General features: G+C 43.1%; 2 protein-coding genes across 3 annotated transcripts; both read right to left on the bottom strand.

Moving 5' to 3' along the window:
- Nucleotides 1–917: 917 nt before the first annotated feature.
- Nucleotides 918–5,980, bottom strand: drgx (dorsal root ganglia homeobox). Its single transcript, XM_058059026.2, has 6 exons — nt 5,892–5,980; nt 5,320–5,420; nt 4,698–4,799; nt 2,138–2,310; nt 1,612–1,724; nt 918–1,536 (listed from the first exon to the last, which is right to left on the bottom strand). The coding sequence occupies exons 1-6, from the start codon at nt 5,947–5,949 to the stop codon at nt 1,181–1,183; spliced, it is 903 nt and encodes a 300-aa protein (XP_057915009.1). The 5' UTR covers nt 5,950–5,980; the 3' UTR covers nt 918–1,180.
- A 1,262-nt stretch (nt 5,981–7,242) lies between these two features.
- ercc6 (excision repair cross-complementation group 6) lies at nt 7,243–21,536 on the bottom strand. Of its 2 annotated transcripts, XM_058058958.2 has the most exons (22): nt 21,402–21,536; nt 20,637–20,824; nt 20,311–20,539; nt 20,019–20,139; nt 19,823–19,937; nt 18,548–19,256; nt 16,871–17,002; nt 16,293–16,451; nt 15,398–15,533; nt 15,036–15,206; nt 14,766–14,942; nt 13,734–13,850; nt 12,677–12,772; nt 11,710–11,928; nt 11,352–11,462; nt 10,753–10,872; nt 10,522–10,616; nt 10,287–10,432; nt 9,721–10,212; nt 9,476–9,644; nt 9,330–9,408; nt 7,243–8,594 (listed from the first exon to the last, which is right to left on the bottom strand). In XM_058058958.2, the coding sequence occupies exons 2-22, from the start codon at nt 20,806–20,808 to the stop codon at nt 8,145–8,147; spliced, it is 4,215 nt and encodes a 1,404-aa protein (XP_057914941.2). In that variant the 5' UTR covers nt 20,809–20,824; nt 21,402–21,536; the 3' UTR covers nt 7,243–8,144. The 2 variants fall into 2 exon arrangements, with proteins under 2 accessions (XP_057914941.2, XP_057914939.2); XM_058058956.2 differs by lacking the exon at nt 21,402–21,536 and having other exon boundaries at nt 20,637–21,391.
- Between the last annotated feature and the right edge of the window lie 411 nt (nt 21,537–21,947).

Raw genomic sequence — 21,947 nt, 5'->3', positions numbered from 1 at the left:
GGAGCAGCGGTGTGTTTGCTGTCGGACGGACGTCGTGCTAACAGAATAGTGGAGAAGGGGGGGTTGGGGGGGTGCCACATGGACGTATTTACACTGGGAATGGCTGATTTGATATTTAGATTAAAGTGCACTTTCACTTCAAGATCAACAAGAATGGAAAGATTGACGTGTGGAAACACACGAATGCAGCAAAGCCCTGCCATTAGTTACATGCATCAACATTCACAATAAGTTAAGTATCGGCCCACCGGGGAGGAAAACAAGAGGAATTGACATAAATTCACATTATCCATTGGTTATTAGTGGAAGTTTACATTTAAGGCCGAGTGATTTATACTCTGGCCAAATTTTCAGTCCAAGTGCAATTTTATTTGTTGAATGAGTATATTTTTTAGTTAAATAAATAATACATAAAAGTGGCAAAAGACTGTGAGAAGTATAATACATTTTCCAGGCTGTACTTTGTGGCGTTATAAGAACTCATTTTGCCTTAAACATATCTGAAGTTAGAAAAATGCATTTTTCTTCATTTTTCTAAAGCTGCAACGCCTCCCCTGAAGTGTCACACGCTCAAACTCCATGTGTTAAAGCAAAAAAAATAAAATCAACAAACTCTTTTTTTCCTAAAGGATCCTGTTAATCTAGAGGAAGCTAGAAGAGCATCGGTGGGTAACCTACGGCCTGTGGGCCATACATGGCCCATGAGAGCATTTGTTTCGGCCTGCCGTGCAATTTTAAAAACCTCAAGGGAACCTGAGCAAAAACCTTGGCTCATAACAGTATAATAATAAACATTTGTATAATTGGTACCTCATAAATTTACTACAGCACTATGAGGACTTAAAGCATTGGATGGAGTGCATGTATTGAGACCAAAATAATGAAAATAGTATAGTAATAGTATTACACAACATCACAGTCTTTTGCAACTTTCTTCTGTCATTCCCGGCGAAAAGAGACCAGTTCCCAAAAATATTTAACTTGAACTTTGCCCTGTTTGTCAATCATTTTGCCCTTTACCGTACTAGTCCATGAAAGAGTGCAGAAAACCAGATCCAAACGTGTGCTTTCATGAGGAAAACAAGTCCCCAAATGTTCAGAAATAATAAGAATAATCATTTAAATAGCTCCATAGTTGCGCCTAGAGGACCAGGAGTCAGTCTCGGACGCTTGAGAGTCCTCACTTCTTCTCCAGTGCATCCTTATCGGAGCAATGAGGGTGCTTGTCAGACACCTTGGAGGCCGTGTTGGGACTGGAGCTGTCACTTCCTCTTCCGGCTGTTCCGCTCACTTCCAACTGAGCTGAAGCGGCCGCCGAGGGCCTCATCATGCCCGTCACCCCGGACAGGACCCCCGCGCTGCCAACCCCGGGCCCGGCGCCGAGCAGGTTGGCCGACTGCAGCACCGCCTCCGAGTGCTCACGGGCCTTCATGCGCAGGGCAGCCACGCTGGCGGTGCGGTTGCCCTGGCAACCGTAGGGCGGCAGGAAGGATAAGCCCATGGGGTCCGAAACGCAGCAGGAACACAAAGCGTTGCCTGGTTGTAAAATCACACATTTAGTCATTTGGAATGATGCAAAGTTGAATTTGCGACGCCGTTAAGGAGGATCACCTTTTAAGGTGGCGACCTGAGAGAGGGCCTGAGCGTAGGTGGCAGAGTTGAGGAGGGTACCCGGTAGACAAGATGGGAAGAAGGGACCACCAGGACCCACGGGCCTATTCATGCTGACCAAAACAAGAAAACAGACAATAAGTCAGGGTATACTTCCACGCATCACGTATGCAAAGTGACCACTTTATTAGGTATACATGCACAAACCAACGGGATCCAGTACAAAAAACTGCTGTTGCTATAATGTTTATAGATTGATACCGTCAAATAGAGTAGTACTTTAAAAACCACAATAGCGTGATGGATTGCAGTTCTACACACACTTTCATATATACAGTAGAATTTGGTTATAGAATAACTATAGATCATAATGGAGTGGCCAGTCGGTCAAAAGTTTAGACACACTTTTGCATGCGATTCAATGAGAAATGTGTCCCCAAACGTTTGATTGTTAATCCATACACTTGAAATCCAACTCATGCAAGCGTCTCCTTGCCAGAGTTCAGTCAAGGTGTTAACATGTCACCTCTGCTGCATCTCCAGCGGCTCTTTCTGTTTCCTGCTCTGCTCGGAGGGCGACTGAGGGTTGATGGCGCGAGTCGGAGGAGCGCCCTCGCTTATCTGCTCTTTGCCTCCTTCTGGGTCTGCGCCGCCTCGCTCCGTCTTCCTCCACTTGGCCCTGCGGTTCTGAAACCAGACCTGAGAGAAACACATAGAATGAAATCACAAAATAGTTAACTTGTCTTCCTGTTATTATCATTATTATCAATATTCATTTTTTTATACAGACAACAAAGGCTAAAACAGAAAATATTTCTCTCTAGACAACAGTAACAAAACCCCAAATAACATCCATAATGACACATAATATGTTTATTTCCTAATACCTTCCTTCCTGTGGCACAACTACCGCTAACTCAAATACATCATACATCAGCACTGCCATACACAATACTGCACAATACTGACAACTTGCAGGAATAAAGCAAATGCTAATCATGGCTTGACCACAAGGTCATTTATAAAGTATAATTCAGCAACAGAACCAATGTTGGAGTAGCATAAAGGAGCCAGCATGAGTGCTGCTGATGCGTTTGTTGTAAACAACAATACGACAGTTGCGTAGCGCAACATTTTAAAGCACATGCAGAGGTAGATAATGCTGCTGAATGCTGACCAATCACGATACTTTTAAATGCATTCTACCGCCATGTCATTAAAAACATGAGCAGGTGGTAATTTGTAATAACCATACATAATAAACTGTGCAATAACTGTGCAATAAACCTGTGGCTTAATCGACAAGTACACAGCTTCTTCTTCTTCTTGATTTGTGTTACCTTGATTTTGCACTTTCTATGCTCTTGTGTGCTTTTTGTACTCTGCTTTTGCAGCCGTAAATCTGCAGCCCCCCCCCCCCCCCCCCCCCTTGCAACACCAATAAAGACATATCTGATCTTATCTTACCAATGACCACACTGGTCACTATGGGAGAATTGACCAGAGGTGTTAATTAAATATCTAAAACACTACACACAACTATGCCCTGTGATTGGCTGGCGACCAGTCCAGGGTGTACCCCGCCTCTCTCCCAAAGACAGCTGGGATAGGCTCCAGCACCTCCGTGACCCTTGTGAGGATAAACGGTATAGAAAATGGATGGATGGACGATACACAACTAAGGTCCATTGACTGTTTAATTATGTGGAACACTAAGAAAAGTTGTTGTGACCCAATACTTCTGCCAAACTTACTAAAACACCTCGCTCGTTTCGGAGGTGGAATTGCAAGTCAGAAGTGAAGCAAGTGAGAAATGAACTAAAGCATTACTCTTACGTCATATTAGCATGTACCGTGCACAGATGGACGATAAAGAACACAAATTTGCCAGACTATTGTGTCAACTGCGCTGATATTAATAAGGCGACACAGTAACCCACTCCCATCACCGTGACACCTTTCAAGACCCGACCCTAAGGTTGAACACCCTGTTTGTCACGTCCATGTAATGTAGCACTAGTCCAAAAGTTGCACCATCGGGCACCAAGAACAAGTAATCCTATGTTAATCGAATGAAGGTCAGTGCCTATAAGAACATTTAATGGAGCCATTTTTCATTATCATATTTTAATGACTTCCCACTGACAGTTGTGCAGCCCGAGAGAGGGAGCGATGAAGTCGTTTATTTCCCTATTTAGCGATTGTTTGACAACATCACATTCGATTAGGAGCGGCTTCTAGCGGGCATTAATCATAATGGGTACCTCTCCCATTGTAGCCGCACTACAAATGATGTCAACAAGCCCAAACAAAACACGCGGAGAGGACAACATGGCGGTGGCAGGACAACAATGCAGCCAATGGACTTATCTCACCCTTGCACCTTCCTGCTACAAGTCAAGCCCCCCCACACTAACCCCTCTCTGAATGGGCTATAATTGCTCCATTAATCTCCATTTGCAGCATGCTCTTAATGCGGGGGAGGCCCATTGACACTTTACAAAAAAAATGGAGGGAGGGGGTACGAAGGGGGGGGGGGTAACACTACAACAGAAATGACATTTATTTTCTAATAATAATGTAAGTTTAATATCCCTGCACGCTGCACGTTCATATGGAATAATAGCAATGCGATAATCGGATTAGGGAGAATAATAATTTGTTGACACTCCCTAATTTACAATGCTGGATTCCATTATGAGAGTAAAGATGACCCTAGGGAACAAAAGGCTAACTATTACATTGGACACAATTAGATCTATCTGTGTGCACCCGAAAGCAGGAAATGACGTCTCAATTCATAGATTTGCTGTTTGCACAAGAGTGTGCCTGAAAATGGACACACACACTCACTCACACACACAAACACACACACACACACACACACACACACACACACACTGACAAATGACATGACTGGGACATTATTGCTGTTTAATTATGCATAAGCAATGAATCAATCTAATCTGATCATTAAATTGACATGATTCAAATATTCCAGAGTCTTTATTTTAGTCTAATATTTTTCAAGTATAATAATAATTGATATAATAATAATAATTATTATTATTATTAGTGAGGCCCACCTGCACTCTGGCCTCTGTCAGGTTGATCTTCATGGCCAACTCCTCACGCGTGAACACGTCCGGGTAGTGGGTCTGTGCGAAGACCGCCTCCAAGGCTTCCAGCTACACACACACACACACACACACACACTAGACGTCAGTGAACATGCAGAATAATGTGCTTCCAGAACAAATCAAGTGTTTTGTTGTCACACTATTTTGCTTATTTTATGTATAAATATTAATTGACATAAGTCTGGTAAGAAAAAATATGTTTTACTCCAAAATAACCTTGATTTGAGATATTTAGGCTTACCTAGAGTTCCACTTTTTGCAGTGTGCTTACTTGTCCCTTTGAATAATTCTAAAAAGTACATAAATAAAAACATAACCCTACACAATATACAAAAACAGCTATATATATATATATATAAATGAAATATATAAATAAATATATACATTTTGTGAGGTAAAGGTGTTCATAGTCATGCATTATTTTTTTATGTAGGCATTTTTATTTCTTTACATTAAAGGAATCTTGTAGAGGCCTCCATTTGGCATGCATACATAGCAAGGATGCACGATAATAACATTTTCCCTGATTTCTTTTGTAGTGTTTCTGCTATGTAAAAATCAGTTTTACCTGTTGCAAAGTGAACGTGGTCCTGTTCCTGCGCTGTTTCCTCCGCAGGAAGCCATCATCGAAATCAGCTGGGGCGTGGTTGGCAAAAGTGCTCGAATTCACTGCAAATTAATTTCACATCATTTAATTACTGTAAATGTATATTTGGAAGAATTTTAGCAAATGTGTAGAATATATAAAAATGGAAACATGACTATTTTTGAAAAAAAAACTTGGTTTTGTAAGCCCATTGAAAAGAACACACAGACCCAAGTGAACAACATAAGATAATGTCATATATTGACTTTTCCCATTGTAGTTGCATGATAAAACATTGATGCTGGGAGTCTGAAGGGAGCCATGAAGGACTTATGACACTCAACATCTGCTCCTTTCCAGCAACAGAAACCCCCTTTATGAAACCTGACCTCAGGGGGCCAAAGCACTGACACTTTTAAACACAAAAAAAGTACGATTTCCTCTTCAATTTTGTTATTTTTCCATTCAAAAATAAGAAATCCTATTAGAAAGTGTCACATGCATATATCAATCCATAGAAAATGAATATAACATGAATATAAGCAGACACTTACATGTGTTGGAGCGACAACACTCGGCATCCAGCTGGGGAGGGCAGTGGAAGTAGAACATCCTGCAGCTTCAAAAAAGAAAAGAAAAATCACTCTTACACACACACACACACACGTGCACACGCACAGTTACAAGTCAAAGTTGTGTTTGTTGTTGCAGGAGCATCCTGGAACTGCTCTAGTGTTTGCTGCTCTATAGAGGAGGGACTGGGAGGGTCCACCTTGCTTGTCTTGTCTCCCCCCACAACTCTCTCTCTCGCCCTCGCTCTCTCTCTCTCCGTCTGACACACACACACACACAATCACACACACACACACACACCTCTGGGAGTGTCCAGATGTCTGTATAAGTGTGTAGAGTGTTAAGGCTTTCAAATGGTGTCGCACAATCTCACACCTAATTGTTCCTAATCGGATTATCTTTGTCTCTCACCCGGATGATATGTGTGCGTGTGCGTGTGCGTGTGCGCGTGTTATTCCCCAAACACACACACACACGCGCGCACACACACACGCACACACGCCCTGCACTGAACTTTTTTTGATTTCTTTTCATATATTAAAAAATAGTAAGGCCGCGTTTGGGTTTTGCACGGCGGGGTTAATTGCACGTCGGGGGTGTGTTAAGGGCTCCACTTTACAAGGGTTTGCGCTTCTCGAACACTCGCAAGGCCAAGATTTTGATTTTGTTCACAGCAAGGGGTCCCGCGATTTATTTGTCGGGGCTGAGATAAATGACGTGCTGCGGGAGCCTTTCAATTAGTTTTAAAGCACATGTGGGACGCCATGAGAGCACACGCCATGCCTTTTGTGAGGTGCGCGCACCAAAAAAAATGAGGCTGCAGAAATTTCCAAGAGGAGAGCGGGATTGGAGCAAACCACATAAAGTGCACAAAATCCCGTCTAATGGCGCGTAATTGGTTCTGTAATATCATTACAGGCGGATAATGGCCAGTTACACGGCCCCGCGCTATTAAAGCCTTTCCCCGGCGTGCAGCGTTTATGTTATTAAAGGGGGAATATAATGATATTTTAGTTATTAAATGCGCGTAATTAATTTATGCACCGCTGAAAATAAACTTGGTGTTATGACCTGCATGGCGAGGTGCGTGCAGAAAATTGAAATCAAATAACGGGGCTGATAACTTTATCCCAATCTTTGCTCCAGACGACTACTGGAGGAGGCCTCAAGTGGATCTCATCGCCTTTTATGCGCCTTTCTTTTCTTCCTTTCACTCCACGCAAAAACAAGCCAAACCCTCCAGAAACCCCAGTGGAGGGCTGGCGGTCTACATGTGACGCCGTGCCAAAAATACAAGCTATAGGATTTTATTGTATACACTATTATAAACAAAAACACTACAAAAACAACTTATTCAAAAGGTACATTGAATTTTTATTTATACTTCCTTCATTATGACACATTAGAAAATGAGGTAATGACTGCATTCAAAGACAGTAGCAAACTAAGTGTGGAAATTCAAGATAAATATCTAAAAATCAAGGTGCAAAAAATGCTTTTTATTTTTATTTTTTTTTACATTTTCTACTTTTGAAGCTTTCAACCTCAGATGTCAGTATCATATTAAGCAAATACATCTAAGCAAATTGGGCAAGTGTTAACAAAAAACATATTTTTTGGTGACAAATGAGCACTTTTGCCTTGATTTGAGATATTAATCTTGCATAATTTCCACTCTGAGGAACGTGAATGAGTTTAGTCCGTTTTGTCGTTACAGTAAATTCAAGTATGAACAGATACAAATAAAAACATATGAATAAATTACACACATTGCTAATGGAGTGTATGACATCTTGTGCAATTTGTCATATTGCTGTAAATGTACATTTCATACAGAACAAGAATGAACTGATGATTTTGAGGTGATTGACAGTTTTATCACAGTTGGTTGAAACAAAAGAAACCTGGCCAGTATAGTAGAACCTCAATATAGTCGCTTAAAATGGCATAAAAGCTTGAAGGTAAAGGTAAAGGAGTGTGTAAGAGGTGTTTTGCTTCTTTTTTGGCTTTTATGTCAGGCCACCAAAGAAGGTACCAGTGAGAGCACACAGGCAGAGTGTAGTGATGACAACCATAGAACCAACAATGGTTCATTTGATTGTGGTAAACTTACACGTAAACATTGCGTGTCTCTGGAACAGATTATTTGTACTTCCAGTATTCCTATGCGAGGTGGTGGATCGGTGGATCCCAGCTGTATGGCAGACTTTTCACGTTCCACTGTATTTGTGAACTTAGCGGAAGTTCTCCTTGAGCCTCCAGATGCCCTCTTGTCCAAACGACCTGTGAAAGTCACATATGCTTCTGAGGAGTTCTCTGAAGACCGGCACCTGATTCTCCTTCAGTCTGGGTTTGAAGTACTCCAGTACTTCCTGCGTGCTGGCCTCCCCGTCCACCTGTGCCTGGAAGGCCACAAAGTTGCGGAGGTCCGTCAGTAGCTCATCGTGCTCGGTGAGTGGAGGTGGAGGGGAGCGTGAGCTCTCGGCACCGTCCTCCAGGTCCTCCTCTTCTCCTTCTCGGTGGCTCACTGAGGGAAGGCTGAGGTGGTTGCGGCTTTTCATTTTGGCCAGCAGGGTGGATGAGGAGAGGGGGGCGGAACTAGAGTCCGTTTCGCCCATCTCCCCGCTGAAATGAGCCCCTGAACCAGGCTTCTTTGGTTTTGTCTTTCTTATAATGGCAGCATCCTAAACACAAAGAGGTACGGTAGGACGATCAGTCTGGGAGACGGGGTACACCCTGGACTGGTTGTCGGCCAATTGCATCGCACATTCACAGCCACATCCATTCCTATGGACAATTTAGAGCTTTGTGGGACCTAAAAACTACATTTCTATCACGTGACACGGTTCACTTTGACACGCCTGGCTTCCATTTCCACAGCAGTGGTGTGGACCCATTTCATTGACCTGAATATCAGCAAATATATCGGCGTCTGGAGATTTCTACATTTCTACACACACACACACACACACACCAGCGACCTATGCAACCGCAACACATAATGCAATCTACCAGGTTTAATTTAACCAAAAACATGATTTAAAAAAAAGATACATGAAATTGCATATTCCCCAAATTCTGGGTTGTATTATATTTGGCTCTAAAAGGTCAACATTTCTTAGCATCCACACTAAAGTGACAATTGTGCCCATAATCTGCCAACAGAATGAGTCAGATTCAAATGTTGTAGTTCTGTTGCCAGATTACATTTTCTTATTCTAAATCATATGACTGTAAGGATTACGTTAAGGGACAAGAAAAATAGCATAAAATCACAAGTACCTGATATGCCCATAAAAATGTCTATTTTATATTTTTTACTCCCAAAGCCTGTTGTCATGGAGTCAAAACAACACTTTGGAGTAGAGTGACAGTTTTGTCATTGCACTACAGAATGACCTTGACAAAAACACATTTACCTTGCATTTGTCAGACGTGGACATAGTCTGGACAGACGGTCCAACCAGGAGAGAATTCTTCTTTTGTCCGAAGCGTTTCCTGGAGAGAGCAGAGGTGGTGCAAGCTGAGCAAGGGGCTACATCCACACCGTGATGTGGCTCAGTACCTTGCGGGCGGTGGAGGGTGTCGACTGAGGGTCAGTCTGCATTGCTGACGCGAGACTTTGAGGGCCTTCAGGGCATCTTTGGCCACCCTGTTGGCTTCCGCCTCCACCAGAACGTAGTCCGGATTGGAGGACTCGATGATGGAATCGTGTTGCATGACGCTGTGGATTCCTACAAAGATAAAAACAATCCTAAGCATCCGCATAGAAAGTTTGTGGGGGGAGAAAAAGCGTGTACGAGTACGTACCAGATTTCTTGAAGAGCTTTGCCAAAACGTAATCATCTGACTTCTTCTGGTCGCCAGGCTGCTCTGCAGACTCCTCTTTCTTGTACGCTCGCTTCTTCACCAAATGAGAGATGCGCTGGCCCTCAAAGCGAGCGTCCTTGTTACGTTTATGTTTCTTTCTCTTATGTATTTCCACTTTGTTGGAGTCACAGTGCTTCCTCTTCTCCCTGTGCTTCAGGCCGCAGTTTGTGTCATCGTTAAAATTCTCTTGGCTTAAGTTATTTTGCTTAACGGCTGATATATGTGAATGTGCATCCACGCCATTGTGGTTATTTATTAAAGTATCCATGTTACCACTCAATTGGCCCCGAGATAATTGTCTACTTGGAGACGTAGGAATGTTCATTGAGGAATGTCTGTTGTTTGCACACATTTCATTCTGGTCCACGTCAGAGGGTTTACTGCGCTGCGTCCTGTCTGGTTTCTTAGGTGCCTTAACATCTGAACCCGTACCTGCCGTCACAACCCAAACATAATGTAAACAATTCCAACTAGAGATGAGGCACTGCAAGAAAACGAGTGCATACCTGCAAATATAGCACTCGTCTCCGTGCCCTGCGTCCCATCAGGGTCAGCTAGAGTGAAGAGTTCATATATATCATTGGACTTAAAGAACCGCCTTTGTTTGGGGTCCTTCAGAACACGATTAGTCAGGAACTGTTTAAAAATCTGCCTGCATTAAAAAGACAAAAAAACAGCATTAGATTCAGTCTGTCATACATTTTCTCAAGCAGGCCCAAATCCACAATGGCAGTTTCTGACCTGTGGTAGATTTTCTCCTCAATCGTCCCTGCAGTAAGGAGCCTGTAGATGGTCACTTGCTGTTTCTGACCAATCCTCCAAGCCCGCTCCCTTGCCTGCCAACAACCCAAGCAAACATCTAGGTAAAACACTGGCATGCAGGAAAATGCCCTAAGTAAGCATCATGAGCTAAACCTGACAGGATTTTGAGGTTCCACTCAAAATGGTGGAAAGGAAAGGTGCGTGTTGAACCTGTGTATCAGTGCTGGGGTTCCAGTCTGGGTCATAGATGATGACCCTGTTGGCTCCGGTCAGGTTGACTCCCAGACCTCCCACTTTAGTGGTCAACAAGAAGATAAAAATAGAAGTGTCCTGAGAAGAAAAGAAAACAAAAATGATGCTCTTCAAATTGGATGAACAGCTAGGGCTATAATCAATATTAATATGGAATGCTCAGTGATCATACCAACAGCTGTCTTATATCCAACCATCCATATTATGTCTGCTCTCATTCGCTCCCATAAATAGTATGAAAGCAAGTTCCCACTAACAGTAAAACCTAAAATGATGATACATTTTACCATTATAATTTGCAGAGACAGTCATATTTAAAAACAAAGCAAATTGGCGGTGGAGGTTGGTTATGATAAATAGCAATAAGAGATCCTGCTTAGCGATGTATCTGGTGTTCAGCAGCAAAGAGATAATAAGGAGGATCCAGATGAACAACAGCTTGCCATCAATTAGTGTCTCCACCTCAGGGTGAGCACGGATCCTCGCAAGCCTTTTGTCCCCCAGGAGGGGATTTTCATGGGAAACACTCAGAGCCATTAGGGATGACTAATCCGTACCTCGTTGTAGCGGGCAATGAGGGGCTGTCGGGAGGCTATGGCGGTAGTGCCGTCCATTTTCATGTACGTGTAGTTGTTCTGCCTCACAAAGACCTCCAAGATGTCCAACATCTGCAAGGGAAAAGTGAAAAATGAGCCTGGAGAAGCAGAAAAAAAGGGGAGGGGTTTTGGATTATCCCTAACAGGATTAAGGCAGATTAATACTATATGGACAGGGATACCGACAGGGAGGGTCTCAGATTTCCTCTGAGGTCTAATCTCATTGCTATCGACTATGTCAACAGACGCTTCACATTCTCCCTCCATCCTTGCACTGCCAGTGGAAGCCAAGGTTGTGACAGCCGCAATGCAAAAGTACCTGTCGAGACTGCGTGAAGAGCAGGACTCTCTGACCCTGCTTGAACCAAAGACGCAGCAGTGACTCCACCACGATGAGCTTGCCCGAGCGTTTCCAGTAGCCAAAGTGCTCTTCTTCGGTCAGCGCCTCCTCCGGGATCCCCCTCAACAGCCGAGGCCCTCCAGAGAAAAGATCTGGGTGGTTGCAAATCTTACGCAGCGCTATCAAACCTGAGAAAACCTGAGCAGGGCAAACACAAACAAAGATTTATTATCAGATTTGCATTATATTAATTAGTTTTCTTACATTTTATATTTGTCTGCACTGTGGGTCATGTAATGCACAGTTATAGAATTAACAATAAAGCTTCTTGAATCTTGAGATGGAAGACAACCAATTAAAAAGCATGGAGTAAAGTAACATCCCCACCGTCATCACAACACTGTACCTTTAAACAGATAAAACACATCCAGGAATAAGATGCATAACTTATTTACGCACAATTAGGGCCATGTTTTTTGATGAAGGCACAGCGGTCACTGCATTAGTAATGGTGGTTAATGGACTCAGAGTGACCACTGAATGTATATATACACATTGTGTGTGCGTGTGTGCGCAATCTGCTGTGGTCACCCTTGGCTCTCCAACCACGTCCATTTGGTTAGTGGTGATAAATGGTGGAGACTCTCTCCGGGGTCTGGCTAATGTGAGAACAGCATCTGTACCACCTCCACATCTTAAAGACTACGAAAAGTACCGTAAGCCTAACCAAAAATTATGCTACAGAACAAATAATGTGCGAACAATACACAAATAGCTGTGAGAGATTAAGTGAGATTCTTTTGTTAAGGGAGTTAAATAATGAATAAGGCTTGTTTTGTTCCTGGAAGCCCACTGCTGGACCGCAAGATGTGCCCTCCTTGTCCTTTTAATGCAGCGTGCTACATAACAACAGGGCGCATAAAAGACGTTGCGCCATTCTGCTCACCTGCATGTCCCCGTTGAGTATCTGGTAGACTTCTTTCGAGTCTAAGAAGCTCTGATAAACTTGGCGCTGCTCTTGTGTCAACCTGCAAAATAGGACCTGCACATACACGGGACAGTGTGAAGAGGGTGTAATGAGCGGTGAACGTCCTCTTTAAAGCCCCTTGATGAAGTGGGCCGTGCAAGCAGAGAAATTACAAGAGGAAGAAGTGTGTTTTGGAGGCACTGGTGTCCCCGGGGAGGGACTTAATGAGCTGAAGTGAACTGAGGAGTCAAGCAGCATCAGACTCAAGGACAGACCAGAGACCGTCCCACCTTAATGAATACTTGCTCCTTTTACTTTAGCGGGACTTTATTAGCTGGCTTCACTAGAAAGGGCCATGCAAAGTCATGGAATAATCTTTGGAATCTCCTCCAATCTGATAAACATCCCACTCAACGTAGGAACAAGATATGGTTTAACACGCAAACCTTTTTTGCGTTTCTATTGTCGAATATTGGAAAGGGTATCAAAATACTTTAACTATGATGTACCACTTTGTAAGCATTTATCCTTTGTGTACAAATTGCAGTGGTGCGAGAGTGGACACTGGTGATATGTCAGCAGAGTATTCAGTGCAAAAAAAATAGAAAAACAATGAGTTCCCACGATAACACTATAACAGTCTTGCCTTTACAGAAGGAAACAAGAGTGATGCTCATTGAATTTACGTCTCCTGAGATAAAGATGGTGGTGCAAAACAGTCAAAAGTTTTGTGTTGCCTTTGCTGCATTTAGTCAAGAAAATATTTTCCAAAAAATCCGAATTGTATGACCTTTGGGGCACTATTTAATAGGTCTCATTGTACTATGAATTACAGGGAAGCTGTTTGTGTTTCTTCTGTGTACCACATCACATTATTTTTTTTTAATAATTAACAGTTGTGTTATGCAGTGTGGCACGCGGTCATGTTATTCAAGCTATTTCCATCAGTGGAAATACAGTAGCTAGCCTTTCCAATTTGTACTATTATGGACCGAGTGTTGTTTTAGTGTGAAATGTCTTAGAATGCAAAGAATACCTGTTCATTTTTGTCAGGTAAGGCGAGGTTGTTCTTGACGTCAGCCTTCATTCTACGAAGGAGGTAAGGATTGATGGTGTCTCTCAGCACACATGCACACTTGAACGCTGTCTGGACCTGAAGGTGAACCAGTGATTTGGTTACTTCTATACTTAAGTATGAACAGACTGCAGCAGAACAAGAGCGGATCATTCAGTCAACTCCAACACCTGTCAGTGAGGATGTTTCCTGGGGCATGATTGTCATTTTTAGCCCCTCTTCCACTCATCACCGCCTCTGACCAGCACAAGCCATTTACTACATTTACTACAGCAGAGTGCTGTCCGTCCCAGGGGACACAACTGGAGACCCCCCTCCCCAAGCCACTCAAACGAGTTGTCTTCACCTTATGCTAAAGGCCAGTTAGCTTTTTAAGCATTAACTCACTGGGGGTCCACAGAGAGATCAAAGAACCCCCGGCAGAGCTGGAGGGGACAATAACACGATGAGGATTTGGGGCTCAAGTTTGAGTGGATTCACATGGGGGTGTGAACGGGTGCTTCAGTAATGGATCTCATATCCACACATGCTCATCGTCCCACCTCTCCCATATGTTTTTATGTACTTTTGGTTATACACACCCAGAAACAAAAGCCACAATGAATTTCAAGAAGAGGATAAGGCAGCTGGGCGTAGCTTTTGTCTGACCATTTAATAACATTAATAATTAGTAAAGGTTTTTATTATCGACAGCGGAAGAAGCTTCGATAGCCATCTTAAATAATTAAATCCATTCAGTCAGTGGGTTATTAACGATTGGACACTAATGACGGGCTCGCTCCGCACAGGCTTTCCACTTTTCCTCTCTCTCTCATGCATGCGCACACACGCATCCCCACTGGACAAACTCAAGTTCCTTTGCATGGATCTCCAATGCATGATGTATGACATGCTTTGGAAAATGGGAGGATGACTGAATAATTTTAGGCTAAAGACAACAAAGACACTGAAGGACAAACTGTAAAGAAAGTCCAACCATGCGTGGACCAGTACCTGGACAGGTGAAGCATTGCTGTATCCTCCCATGGTGATGGGCACAGAGAACTGTTCCATGAAGACGGGCAAAGTGCCCAGTTTTCCGGGGAAGACAAAGTCAAACAGAGACCACAGCTCCTTCAAATTGTTCTGCATGGGAGAGCCCGAGAGGATGAACCTGTGTGGAGTACGGAACTGGAGAGAGGAAAAAAAACGTTAATCACAATACAATGTGCAGTGATAGCCAGATATATTAGAAACCAAACATGTAAGTGTTTTAAACAACACCTGTTTGCAGGCTGTGGTGACTCCAGCATTTGGATTTCTGATTTTGTGGCCCTCATCAAGGATAATATAGTGCCAATCGTAGCGTTGCAGGGTGTCCTGCAAGTTCCTCACTGCTGAATATGAGGTTATCAGGATACCGTGACAAGATGCTATCTCAGGAATCAGCTTTTCCTGCAACAAATAAAACTTAAAGTGTTTTAAAAACTCTCCCCTCCTGTGTGGTTTCAAGCATTAATGGTGCATGTATAAGCCTCTAGTGCCCCCCGGAGGAAAAAGACCCCATCGAAAACTTTATAGCTCACTTAGGATATTCGGAAACAAAAATAACAAAACACCACAAAAAACAAACAAAAAAACCACACCTTTTTGCTAGTAAAGGATCCGGTCTCGTGAAGGACAGCAACTCTGAAAGGAGGCCACCACGTGTGGAATTCCTTCACCCACTGGTGCATGACTGTAGCAGGACAGACGATGACAGTTGGACCCAGACCAACATACCTACCAGCAAATATAGTGTGAAGAGATGCGTCAACAAGGGGGTTAAGAGCTTTATTGCTATGGAAAATATCAGCAAATTTCATTGGCAAATTAAAGTAATAATTCCTAAACCAAATTAGACTAAATAAAGGCAATTCCCAGTGGGAAGAAAAAAAAAAAGAGCTTGCGTGAGGCAAATAGGGTAAGGTTGGGTGACCGGTTACAATAAGGACCCAGAATGCTTCCTTAAATGATCACTTTACAAATTTACTTCAGTGAAAACCTACCATCGCACACACAGACAAGCGATACACACTAATGGCCTCGTATGAACCTCAGCACAGTAGAAGCTATTGATATTGGACCATAATTGAGTTTGCAAGCAATCAATTTGTGGATTTCTACAGACAGAATATTGACCATCAGGGAAGCTCCGCCTACCAAATGCACAATTTGCGCAGTAAAACTGGATTATCACCACCCCTGCACCAGGTTTTATACATTTGATTTATGACTCCGGCGCCTGCTGCGTAGCCATTTCATGAGTCCAAGATTCCTCTTAAGTGTTCATGAAAAGATACTCAAATGGTGTCAGTGTATTCTCTGATGTCTGCAGGAGCAAAGTCAAGAGTCCGATAATTGAAACATGTTAAATAATTCAGACGAGCACACTCAAGCAGAAATCCTCCTAATCAAATATTCATACCATACAGACACTGAGTCTCTGGCCAAGCTGTGTGTACATGTTTTTTGTGTGTGTGTGTGTGTGTGTGAGTGCACCTGTAGTTGGATCCTCGGGTCCTCAGTTTGCTGTAGCTGAGTCCAGCCAGGAAGCTGATGACCTGAATGGTTTTACCCAAACCCATCTCATCTCCCAGGATGCCGCCTGCTTGCTGACAATGGAGCTCCCACATCCACCGGACTCCGGTCTGTTGGTACCTGACCAGAAAATAAAAACGAGTCAAAATCACACAACATCTGCCCTTTTGGTCATAATACCCCGATTTTTATAGATGAAAAAGCGCAAACTACATGATGGGAGTCAATTACAGCAAATTGGTCCGAGGGCAAAGACTGGAGGCATATATGCAAATTCTTTACACCTTGCCAAAGAGGGAATCATAAACTTTGTAAAAATAATAAATCAATAAAATTGGCTATGTACAATTACCCTCTAAAACTGCTGCAAATAGTTAGTGTTTGGTTACACTTTATCAGTAGATGCTGAAAATGTTCAAATCGTCCGATACTGATCAGAGCATCCCTAGCAATGACAGACAGGAAGTAGCTAACTGGAAAAAAACAAACGTATGGACCGAAATCCTCAGAGAAGGAAACTAAGTCACATGACAACTTACTTGAAAAGTTTCTTCCAGAGGAAACCAGGCACTTTGAAGCCTTCATCGAACTCTGCATCACTGTCATCTGTCAGCTCCTCACCTCTTTGCCGCCTCTCCTCTCTTTCTCTGAGACGCTGGCGCTTCCACCTCCTGGTGGAAAGACATACAACGTAATGAATGCATGATATAAAAGCAAACACAGTACTTAACAAGTAAGTAGCGTGTGTGAGAGTTTTAATGATGTCATTATATTGTACAGATGCTGAGACAGATTTATGATGTTTTTAAGAGCTAATAAATGGATGGGTGTTGGTTTTAAACTGCTCTGAAGAAGGTAACTGTTCGAAGTGGCCCCTTAAGACTTCGGAGCTCCGCAGCAAAAAAGGTAAATGTAAACGGAAAAGAGGTGGAATGGTGCTGCAGCAAGAGGCAGTTAGAGGCAGAGTCGTCATGCAGCAAATGAAGATTGATATAGACAATTAGTAGTGTGAGTTCCCCAGAAAGGTGTGAGGTGGAGAGGATAAGAATCCATCTTCATTTGGGCCTAGTCCTGTCACCCTGCCACAAAACTGGTCCTTTAGCTGGGCCTGTGAGACCATGCTCTCTAATTAAGTCAAGACTAAGCATTGGTTCAGTTAATTACACTTTTCTGCCCCCTCTGCACCACCACTGTCTTCCTGCCTCCACCCCAACTACAAACTGCTCTAATAACACCATTCCTTGCACAGGCCGGCCTCATGCTGCCATGCTGTGTCTGTGCTGCTGAACTGACATTCAATCATTGTAGCGCAGAAAAAAGGACACATGCCAACACAATTTATTTGGCAGCTATAAATATAAAATCTCATTAGGGCTGCTCTTCCCCTAATTTGAGCATGAGAGTGAGCGCACGTATAAAACCATGTGCAGCAAGATAATTAGGCCAGAGTGAAAGCGAAGAGAGAAAGGAGGAGGAAAAAAAAGGACTGAATTTGCTTAGTCAAGAAGCAGCTGCCAATCTCATCTGGGATTAACTCCTGTGGCACCATGCAGCCAGCAGAAAGCAACTAACTAATGGACAATAACAATAACACATTTGCACCGTGCCATTGCAAAACTGAAAAAGGCTCAATCTCATCATCTGGCCACTTTCTTCAAGAGGAATACTTGCTGCTTAAAACTTTATACAGAACTACACTGGACCATCTTGAACCTTGCTGGAAATATAATTCATCTGTCCCAATGTCAAACTGCGATGTCGAGCATAAAGCAGCAGTTTTGAAAATCTCATGACTGGTGCTTTTCAACCTTAACTGCCAAGTTAATTGGTGACACCAAATTGTCCATAGGAATGAATGAGTGTGAATGGTTGTTTGACAAAATGTACCCTGTGATTGGCTGGCGACCAGTCCAGGGTGTACCCCGCCTCTCACCCAAAAACAGCTGGGATAGCATGCCCACAACCCTCGTAAGGATAAGCAGTACAGAAAGTGGATGGATGCGGCATGTACTATTATGCATTCCTAACAACAAGATTAAACAAAAAGAAGCTACATTTTTAATTGGGATGTTAATATTTAAAATGATCGCTAAGCTGAAGTCTCCGTGAACACTTCTTACAATTCCCAGGTTATTCAAACTGTTGCCATGTTGTTATATTGGGTTTGAACTGATGCCAAATGTAAGGTATAATTATGCTTTTACCAGTGCAGGTACCTTATGCGCTGTCTGTAATATTCCACATCCCCATCATCCTTGAATTTCTTCTCTTTCTTCTTGACATCCTCATCTTCATCTGAGCTCTCAGGGGAATACTCTTCCTCACTCTGTTGTTTCTTGCCCACCCTCCTACCCTTTGCATCATTTTTCCTCTTGTATGGTTTCAATTCATATTCGCCATCGCCATCGTCATTCCCGTAGCCCTCCTCCATGGCGTCTCGCTCCTCTTGGTCAGGATCGAATCCTTCGTCACTCGGCAGGTACTCTGACCCCTCGCTGTCAACCTCTTCACCTTCAATATGAGGTTTCCTCTTCAGCTTGGGTCCTTGTGGCTCAGACTTGGGTCTCGCCTTGGGATGAGCCTTCAGAGCGGTTATCTGGAGCTTTCGCATGCGCTTACCCATTTTCTTGTCTTTTGGAGAGGAAGCAGTTTTTTTGGTTCCTTCCCTGTTAGCACCAGGTCCAGGCCTCCTCTTCTTCTTCAAGACAGGGGTTCTCTTCCTCTCGGTCGCCAGCTTGGCCTGGTCGGCCAAATACTGATCGAAAGCCGAGTTTTCAGCCAGCATCAGTTTCCGAGGCTCTTTCTTGACCTCCTTCTGTGGGATTCTTGTCCCAAAAGGGGTCATTTGACCTGTCCGGATAAGCTCCTCCCACTCAGTCTCCTGGGCTGGCATAAGCATGCTGCCCAGCGTTGATGGACCAGGCTCTAGTAAGACACACACACGCATTGGCAAATATTAGCACTTGACAAATCAGTGGCGCTGCTTTTTTTTATGTTGCATTCAAGGAAATGCAGTAAGACAGCAGTAATCTGCAACATCCACAAAGAACACCTGTTAAGCATAGCAATAAATGCATTGGTACTATATCATGTATTCTCTGAAGGTTTTCTGTTAAATATAATTTGAATTTGATCTCAGCTATTAAAACATATTTACATTTTGTTGTCAGAACGGCTGTTAATCAAGCAATTTATTTCTAAACAGAACAACTACTAGCATACTGAGGTCGCCAGCCATGTTTTTTTTTTCACTTGACCTTGTAGGTTATTTGTGGGATATGTCCCGCTTCCCAGCAGGCTCAAATGCAGCATGGGAATATTCTACTGCAAACTTTTACACTCCTATTAGTCTTTGTTAACATCATTATTGCGCAGGCTAAAAGATCACTGCAGGGACATAGCAGATGGCCACCGCTAGCATAGAAAGCCATGACATTGCGAGGGACGACTGTACACCAAAATATAAAAAACATGACACTCGCAGATCTCACCAGTCTCTTCTGCATCGTCTGCCAAAAGCTCATCTTCAAAATTCTGGGTGGCCTCTCCTCCTAAAATCGCCTGAAGTCGCTTCTGTTTGGCTCGTACCTTCTTGAGCTGTTTCTCCTGAATCAACAAAAGGCCATTCCAACAATGCAGTCAGTCAACATCAAATGAATGCTAAAACTATCGTTGACAGGCGTTTACCTTATTTTCTTTCTGCCTTTTGACAGATTCAATCTTCCTACTGATGTCTTTACTTGCGGAAGCATATGGCGATAGCTGCTCGATGATTTTATTTATGTGCTTCAAAGATATGGTAACGGACCTGAAAGTATGAAAACTTACATTATAATACTTTAAGGCATTGATAGTTACCGTATATACAGTAGCTAGCTGAGGAACAATGTATTTGAAGGATGGGTCATTGTACTGCGACTACAGTGAAGGTTCAGGTGTACCTAATAAAGTGACCTACTTCAGGACGTTTTTTTGTCACCTGACATCATCCAGCACTGACTCGTATTCCTTCTCTGCCTCAGCTTTGGCAACAGCTTGATTGACCTCGTGGATGGCCTCATCCACCTGCTGCAGGACACCTTGCTCAAGGACATCCTGATCATAGACAGCCACACCAAGACCCTGCAGCTCATCGGCCCCAGAACTGGCAGAAGCTGCTTGGATGCGCTGTCGGTCGATCTGCAGCAAGGCTCCAGACCTTTTACCACCTGGATTCAACAGTAGAAGAAACCACACTCAGACATGACAAAGCCAGGATAGTTGATGTATGCAAGATGCAAAAGTATTTATGAATGTATTTCCCACCGATGTTGCCCCCCTCTGCATCGTAAACAGCTGGACAGGCAGAAGCAGCTTCAGAGCCCTGAGAACAAACCACTGATCCTCCATTTTCCTCCGAGGCTCCCCTGGTGAGAGCAACACTGGGCGGCTTAGAGAGGGTGAAAGGACCCTGGTCCTCCGAACCATCTACTGGCATGGTGATGTGGCTGCAACTAGACAGGGACATCAATGTGTCAAGCAGACTTTACTATATGGTCATGAGCAACTCACTTTCTGTGAGTGCAGTAAATGATATTGCTGGTGACGTAAATGACGCTTTCAAAAATAACAAGGTCCTGAACACTTTTTATATTTCTAACTCTCTTTTTATACTGTACTATACTCTATACTATTGTAATCGCACAGTGAAGAGAAGAAAAAACGTAATGTCGATGCCCTGTGTGTATTTGATACATGATGAATCGACAATATAATATTAAGAAACAAGGTTAATTAATTAGCAAGGTATCTGACGTTTACATCTCCGCGTATACAATGATATAATTCTGTGTTCTTCGTTGTTTAACTGCTATGCTAGGCTGCTAAGCTGATAGCTAACAACACATTCATTAACTGCTATGCTAGGCTGCGAAGCTAATAGCTAACACCCCATTGATTGTCTAGGCGAGTAGCTTGAACTAAAAACAATCGTTGAACGATAATACTCCTCACAACAGACGATGAAATTATTTGGCTGAAATACAGCGAATTATACTGATTGTACGTAAGAACACGAGAGCCTTTACTTACGAAATGTGCAGTTACACAACATCATTGCCTTGTCTAAATGTGCGAGTATTGAACGAGTCGTTCAAAATGCTTGACTGTTTTATTTATTTATTTAGTTAAATGAACATGGACTCACTAACACTCGATCAGTTAATTCGTTCATTTAGTCACCTCTGCTACCTTTCGCTACATTGAAAAAAACATGTCAGGGGGTAGTTTGGAATTTGTCGCGCATTGTGCGTTTATTTGTAACAGGTGACTCAAGCAAATCGAGTCTCCGATTCACTACAGTGACTAAAGATTCGAGTCAGTAAAAGGAATCGAGTTTACCATCACAACTGCTTTGTCAAATCATCTTCCGGTGCCGGAGAGCGTTGCTCGAATGAGAGACTTTTGAGATAGCGTCCTCTGCTGGATTCACAGCTGCAGTATTCGTTTTGACCTGCAGATGGCAATATTTAATCATATTCTAATTTAGTTTCCAGTAAGACAGCAGGACGTCCTGCTGAGTGTAGAGATAAAAAATTGGGGACTGATTACAGCGGACTTTCCAAGCTGCCGAGAGGG

Source organism: Doryrhamphus excisus, linkage group LG20 (genome assembly GCF_037039965.1).
Source record: "Doryrhamphus excisus strain RoL-2023G ecotype Guam linkage group LG20, RoL_Dexc_Guam_v1.1, whole genome shotgun sequence".
Classification (NCBI taxonomy): domain Eukaryota; kingdom Metazoa; phylum Chordata; class Actinopteri; order Syngnathiformes; family Syngnathidae; genus Doryrhamphus; species Doryrhamphus excisus.
The sequence above is the reverse complement of the archived record's forward strand: the minus strand, read 5'-3'. Positions and strand labels throughout refer to the sequence as shown.

Bases quoted from the DNA above. Each gene is read 5' to 3' on its own strand.
- drgx (XM_058059026.2), bottom strand. From the start codon at position 5,949: ATGTTCTACTTCCACTGCCCTCCCCAGCTGGATGCCGAGTGTTGTCGC. The intron at 5,421-5,891 runs GTAAGTGTCTGC...ATTAATTTGCAG, and splicing joins GTGTTGTCGCTCCAACACAT to TGAATTCGAGCACTTTTGCC. The intron at 4,800-5,319 runs GTAAAACTGATT...GTGTGTGTGTAG, and splicing joins CCACGTTCACTTTGCAACAG to CTGGAAGCCTTGGAGGCGGT.
- ercc6 (XM_058058956.2), bottom strand. From the start codon at position 20,838: ATGTCCCTGTCTAGTTGCAGCCACATCACCATGCCAGTAGATGGTTCG. The intron at 13,851-14,765 runs GTACTGGTCCAC...GTTCACCTTCAG, and splicing joins GCAATGCTTCACCTGTCCAG to GTCCAGACAGCGTTCAAGTG. The intron at 9,409-9,475 runs GTACTGAGCCAC...TGCTCTCTCCAG, and splicing joins CACCCTCCACCGCCCGCAAG to GAAACGCTTCGGACAAAAGA.